Source organism: Rhopalosiphum maidis, chromosome 1 (assembly GCF_003676215.2).
Source record: "Rhopalosiphum maidis isolate BTI-1 chromosome 1, ASM367621v3, whole genome shotgun sequence".
In the NCBI taxonomy this organism is placed as follows: domain Eukaryota; kingdom Metazoa; phylum Arthropoda; class Insecta; order Hemiptera; family Aphididae; genus Rhopalosiphum; species Rhopalosiphum maidis.
In genome coordinates, this window is record NC_040877.1 from 77,880,506 (window position 1) to 77,887,588 (window position 7,083).

Sequence of the window (7,083 nt, forward strand, 5' to 3'; positions counted from 1 at the left end):
GTACTTTATAATACTGTACAACAACGCGTAATATAATGAGAATTGAGAATAACAATATTGTGGGTATAGATGAGAAAATGAATTGTATGAATAATAGATGGCGGCTGTACCGGCACGCTATCTGCCGGTCGATTATGTGCGGCAACGCAAGAGAGTGCGTGTGATAAAAACGGCGTTCGACTAGTCATCCAATGAGAATGAGTCATCGCAAACGCTATCAAGACGGAATTCGACGATAAAAAAAAAAAAAAGTAAAAATAACATTTAAAACAGTAAACATTGCTTTATATGAATTATAAATTTAATTAATAGGCGTTGTCGAATAAATTGTTCCACAAGTCACAAGAATCGCGTTGTTGTGACAACAGACGTTTATCGTTTTAAAGCGGATACTCGCAGTTTCCTTGGAATCATGGCCGCAGTGATGAACAGACCGAAGGTATGTGTTCTTCTGAGATTTTTTAATGTTGCCCATTCAGTGACACAGAGTATTTTATTTTACAACATTGTGTTACAGGTGGACGAGACCAACAAGTCGACAATGCGCACCCTCAACCTGAACGGACATGTAGGTTTTGACAGCATGCCCGACCAGTTAACGCACAAGTCTGCGCAAAACGGCTTCGTGTTCAACATATTGTGCATCGGTGAGTTTGAATAATCTACTCTCAGGTGGACAGACTGAATTAAAATCTGACACCATTTTTTTTGTTATGTTTTCAGGTGAAACGGGTCTAGGAAAATCAACACTTATGGATTCTCTATTTAATACCAATTTCGAATCTACCCCGTCCACACACAGTTTGCCAAACGTGAAACTCAAGGCTCACACTTATGAATTGCAAGAGAGTAATGTTCAACTTAAGGTATATATTTGGAATATTACTATTCATAAACCAATTATACTTATTAGACACCTATATAGATATATACTGATTTCATAAGTCATAACACATTTGATTATTAGCTACCTATTTACTAAAATATTTTTGTTATATTATTAATAAAAAATATATATGTGGGCTTCAATTTAAGTTTTGTTTAGGATTACTTTTTGATATATGGTTTGTCTATCTGAAATGGTTTTAAAATGTGAATGTTTACCAAACTAAAAAGAGTTTTAGGTATAAACAAAATTGTAGATAGTATACTAAGTTTCTCAATGTTGTCTAGTTAGCATAATAAAAGAGTACAATTGATGCAGAAATGGACAAACTAAAAACTACAAACTGTTTAAAACGACCAAAATATGAGAAAATAGGAATAAATAATACTATCTCATCAACTCATAACAGTCATTAAATTTTAATGATATGAAAACTATTTAAGGTTTTCATTTATAATAATTAAACGAAAAAAATATTGTTGTTAATTAAGTAAATTTTAATAAACTGTAATCAAGCAAATTATCTAATGTTAATAAATGTAATACTAATGATCCTCTCTTATGTCAAATGTATCAAATAAAAAAAAAACAATAATTAACTCATATTATTATTTATTACTAATGATTTTTTAATTGTATTCTATTTATTTAGTTAACGCTTGTTGAGACAGTTGGTTATGGTGATCAAATAAACAAAGAAGACAGCTTCAAATCTATTGTAGACTATATCGATACACAATTTGAATATTATTTACAAGAAGAACTGAAAGTAAAACGTTTGTTGTCGACATATCATGACACTAGAGTTCATACCTGTTTGTATTTCATCTGTCCTACAGGACATGGGTATGTTATAATCTTTACTTAAAATGTATTTTGCTTTAATTAAGTAATATATACTATTTTAAGTTACACGTGTCAACTATCAATAATACAATATTTAATTTATAATTACCTGTTATCTATACTCTTATTTGCCAAAAAAATGTAGTTACTTCGCTTATATGAAGAGTAGGAGATGGGTAGTTATTACTGGGTACATTGCATTTTGTTTTGTGTGTAATCATTTTCTCTCAGATAAAAGTGTATACAATATTTAATTGAGGGTTTTTATTATTATTTTATCATGATTAAATTTACATTTTTTATTGATATTTTTAATTTCATTCTCTTTTGGAAATATTGATGATTAAAAGTAATTCAATAAATTGATCATTTAGTATAAATTAATTTTGTAAACAATTTAATTTTGATTATTATCATCTTGTTTTTATAGATTAAAATCAATTGATTTAGTATGTATGAAAAAACTTGATACTAAGGTAAATGTGATTCCAATAATTGCCAAAGCAGATACTATATCTAAGTCTGAATTACAAAAGTTTAAGGTAAACTATTTTTATTACAATATTCTCAATGCTATCTACTGTAGTTAACTTTTATATGATGATTTTATGTTGGTTTAATATGATATTTACTGATGAAAATTATATTATCTTAATAATGTAGTATTTCTATTTTTTTATGATATCACATATTATATATTGCTTACAAAATATTTTTTTACTTATCTCAATCTTTATTATTTTTATTAACTTTTAATTTTATTTTAATCAGTGTTTGGAGAGTTCACTTGAAAATTTACTTTGTCCACATTCATCTCAATACGTCAAAAATGAGTCACTCGCATACATTTACTACATTTTTTACATTTTGAGTTAAAATTCTTAAGAAAAGTGAACAAAATCAGTTGATAATTTATTTTAATTATTATTTTATAAATCTTTGAATAAAACTGAAAAGATATAAATAATTTTTTTTAATGAAACACAATAACATACAATTAATTAATAAAATACATTAACATAAATTGAGTTTTAACAATGGGATACCAAATTTATTAAAATTCAGACATAAATTTATTGTAAAATATATTTTTAAAAATATCTAATAGTTAGTTTATATATTGAAGGAATCTATGCGAAAGTAGTTTTCCTCATATTTTGTATAACAATAAATAAAAAAATGTTACATTTTAACTTTAAATTAGATAATTAAAAAAAGTTTAATAAAAAAGTAGTACTAGAAAATAAAAATTATTTATTGATAACATTTTAACAGATTTATGAGTGTTCTATACTGTTATAATTAATCTGCATAATTACAATATTTTTCATTTTTAGTTTTAGTATATGCTTGGCATGTAATATTGACATTTGCGATTAGATAATAAATCATGTTCTATTTAAAAACATGTACATAACCTTCTATTTTGAATGATATTTTAATACAAATAATTTACAGTCATAACCTTTGGTATTATTACTATTATTACAAAAATTACAAATTTAACTTGTGCAATAACTCATTATACCTATGATCTATAAGAATCAAAATACGAGCTAATTTTTTTTTTGTGGTAAAATTTTTCAATGTACATTTTATAGCCATTATTCAAAAGATATTAGAAGGTATCTTTATTTTGACAGATACTATACTAAAGCCTTAGACATACAGTAAATAGCATATTGAACCCATACTTTTTTTATTTTTGAATAACATAATTTGTGATTTAATGTTTAAGAATTAAAATTACTATTTTAATTGTATATTTTTTAAAAACATTTACATAATTTAGACCAAAATAATCACCGAATTGCGATCAAATGGGGTAGAAATCTATGAGTGCCCAACTGAAGATGAGACTATAGCTGATGTAAACTCTAACATGAATTCTCATGTGCCCTTTGCAGTTGTTGGAAGTACAGATTTTGCCAAGGTTGCAAATAAAATGGTTCGCGCTCGTCAGTATCCATGGGGAACAGTTCAAGGTTTGAAAGAAGTTTAATTTTAAAATTTATTAAAATTTATTATTATATATTATTTATTTGTATGTGTAAATTAAGATTCTACTAACCTACTTAAATTATGTTAACAGTTGAAAATGAATCACATTGTGATTTTGTTAAGTTGAGAGAGATGTTAATTAGAACTAATATGGAAGATTTGCGAGAAAAAACTCATGATAAACACTATGAATTATATCGAAAAATGCGCTTGGAACAAGTAAAATTTACATTTTATTAAATAACTCAATGCATCTTGTGAACTTTAATATCAATTTTTTTTTTTTAGATGGGCTTTAGTGATGTGGACAACGAAAATAAACCACTAAGCTTCCAGGAATCTTTTGAAGCAAAACGTAGTCATCATTTACAAGAGTTACAGAACCGTGAAGATGAAATGAGACAAATGTTTGTTGTCAGAGTAAAAGAAAAAGAAGCAGAATTGAAAGAAGCCGAAAAAGAGGTAACTTAAAATATTGATTATGTATGCTCAAGTATGTAAGTTGTAGGTATAATATATTTTATGATACTGGGTAAGCCTGTTATGTTTTTTCCATGTCATTGTAGCAATACAAAATTGCATGTAATCCTCAGTTTTGGCTTCTTTTTGTTATAATGCTATCAATTTGATAAAATATTACTTTTTAATTAAATTTTAACCAAATGTGAATAAATAAACATACAAGGGATCAGTTAGTTGAAGAGTATATAATATTCAAAATTCTATTTAATGGATAATTTAAAAATTCTATACAAATGATATTGGAAAATAAATAAAATGCATTATTTATTAAAGAAAAAATAAATAAATAATTAATTGTGTCAGTAAATATTTTAAAATCAATTTATTCTGTACTTACATTCTATTACTGCAACACTCTAGTATAGGGCTACCAGACTATTATTACTCAAAATTGGTACATATTTAAAAAGAGAATAATAACAACAACTATGCCTAATCTAGATTCAGAACATCTTTCTAACTTTCTAACCCATCCATTATTTATTTTATCCTTCTATTGCTTAACATGTAATAAAATATAGTATGTTCATAGAGTAGTACTAACTTAGATCATATACTACGGGAAATTGGAAATTAAAAATAAAACAAATTTAATGTAATATCAAGTAAGATTACATAAACTGCATGTAAATTAAATGACCTGTTTTCACTGATCTTTACATATTTTTATAATTTATATTCATTAATTTTTTTATGCATTTCATTAAAATTAATATTTTTGAAACAATAGAATTTAATCTGGAACATTTTTATGTCTCAATAATTCTTCAGATGCTGAGACATATGGAAACCTAATCTAATAGTACTAGTCAATCATTTAAAAATACATATTTATATTAGTAAATATCATTTTAAATTACTAATTCTAACATATATTTTTTTGTTCAGAGTATTTCTAAGTACATAGTTAGGGTTAGGTTAACCTGTTTAATATAACATGTTTATACCATGATTTAAAGAATAATAATAATTATCATCATTCATAGCTTAATAATTAGTGTAATAACATTTATGTTAGTTGCTAACTAATCTTTCTCTTAATCATTAGACATTATATTTTATTAATTCATAGAATTTTCAATGTCTAAATGTGGCTTAATTGTTTGTTATACAACTGAATTTACAGTTAGAAGAGTATATTGACAAAATTAAATTAGTATATATTAGAAATATTTTATAATTTGAATTATTCTAAGAATTTAATATAGGTCAATGATTAGGGTATTGACACTGTATATGGCTGTGTTTCGATAAATTGGATAGTATAAAATTAAAGGTGATAAGTATTAGATGACACAACTTAGGTAGTTTTGTTTCGTCAATTAATTAATATGTTTTTTCATAAACACATTCCTTTTAAAATTGCATGTTAATCTATAAACAAAATAATATAAGATTTTTATTTTAAGAATGTTTAAGTTAACACTTTTTTCTGTCAAATTTGCATTATGCTAATTTTAGATTAATATTTTACAAGGAATCTTCTTTAACATCATTCCTTATTATGTAACTAAATTTTAACGAACCATATTATTATGGCTGTATGAAGCACTTAATATATTAAATATAAATTAAATTGAGATTGTTCTTCCTTGGCGCCTTGAATAATAATTATTATTACTTGATATTTAGAAGGGTGCCTTAGCTTAAATTATATCAAACTTTAATTAAATAAGTACAATTGCATGCATTATTTATCTCTGATCAATATTTAATGTTTTTGTTAAAAAAAATTGTTTTATCTATTTGTTTTCTAATGATATTTTAATGAATTATGAAAGAAATATATTTTGGTAGATAAAATTATAAACATTATAACTTTTTAATAACCAACTATGTTATGTTGTCAGTAAAAAAATATTTATCATATTATACTTATGTCGTTATGTAAATTGCAAAATTTGTAAAAAATGTATTTCTGTATAAACATCATATGAATTGCAGTTACATGCCAAATTTGATAAACTAAAACGTGACCAAGATGAGCAAAAGAAAAGGTTGGAAGAACAGAGAAGAAAGTATGAAGATGATCTAATGGAGTTCAGCAAAAGGAAGCAGCAATACTCTAGCATGGGACATCATACTCTAACTTTAGGCAAGAGTAAAAAAAAATAAATATTCTCTTAAAACGAATATGGTTAACTAATATTATTTGTACTTTATGAAATGATCATATATATTATCATAAACTATTTTACTTTTATTTATTAGACTATAAACTTATTCAATTATCTATTTTATCAATAGATACTGAGTAATAAATTTATATTTACTATCTTGTGTGAGAATAATCAATGTGATTAATTAATAATAATGATATAATAAATAAATAAACTGTAGATTTTTGGAATAAAAATTACATTTCAACATTCCAATAGTATAAAATTTAATGTATGTCTAAAAAATTCTCAATTATTTTATAGTTATTACAATTTGCTAGAATAATATCTTATTCAGAAAAAGTATATAATATTGTTACATTCTATTATTGTATTAAATTCTTAATTTATGCTATTTCTTTTATTAATTTATTAATAGAGGTTATTTATTATAATTCACCCATGGCTATATCTAATTATTTTTGTATTCCTTTATTTTATTATTTTTACCTTTATAAATACCAATCAATCAAAATCTATGGCTTATAATTTGTATAACATTATTTTTTTTACTCTTATGATAACAAATATAGTTGACATCACAATTACTTTTGTTTGTGCCAAATTTTAAATGCATCCATGAAATATAGTACATGTTTGTCTTTCTAAATATTTTATTCAACATATTATGAAATAGTTTTACATAGAATAAGTTTTAAATAATAATAT

The 7,083-nt window shown here is 24.4% G+C and overlaps 1 protein-coding gene across 2 annotated transcripts; it reads left to right on the forward strand.

The window, feature by feature from the left end:
• Nucleotides 1-232: 232 nt before the first annotated feature.
• On the forward strand, nt 233-6,479 carry LOC113556495 (septin-2). Of its 2 annotated transcripts, XM_026961464.1 has the most exons (10): nt 233-251; nt 313-439; nt 518-647; nt 724-866; nt 1,539-1,732; nt 2,163-2,274; nt 3,525-3,717; nt 3,825-3,952; nt 4,022-4,195; nt 6,200-6,370. In XM_026961464.1, exons 2-10 carry the CDS (start codon nt 413-415, stop codon nt 6,368-6,370), a joined length of 1,272 nt encoding a protein of 423 aa, XP_026817265.1. In that variant the 5' UTR covers nt 233-251; nt 313-412. The 2 variants fall into 2 exon arrangements, with proteins under 2 accessions (XP_026817265.1, XP_026817266.1); XM_026961465.2 differs by lacking the exon at nt 233-251 and having other exon boundaries at nt 413-439; nt 6,200-6,479.
• The last annotated feature ends 604 nt before the right edge of the window (nt 6,480-7,083 follow it).

Excerpts from the sequence above, each read along its gene's own strand:
- LOC113556495 (XM_026961464.1), top strand. The coding sequence starts at position 413 with ATGGCCGCAGTGATGAACAGACCGAAG. Across the intron at positions 440-517 it reads CAGTGATGAACAGACCGAAG|GTGGACGAGACCAACAAGTC; the intron begins GTATGTGTTCTT and ends ATTGTGTTACAG. Across the intron at positions 867-1,538 it reads AGAGTAATGTTCAACTTAAG|TTAACGCTTGTTGAGACAGT; the intron begins GTATATATTTGG and ends CTATTTATTTAG.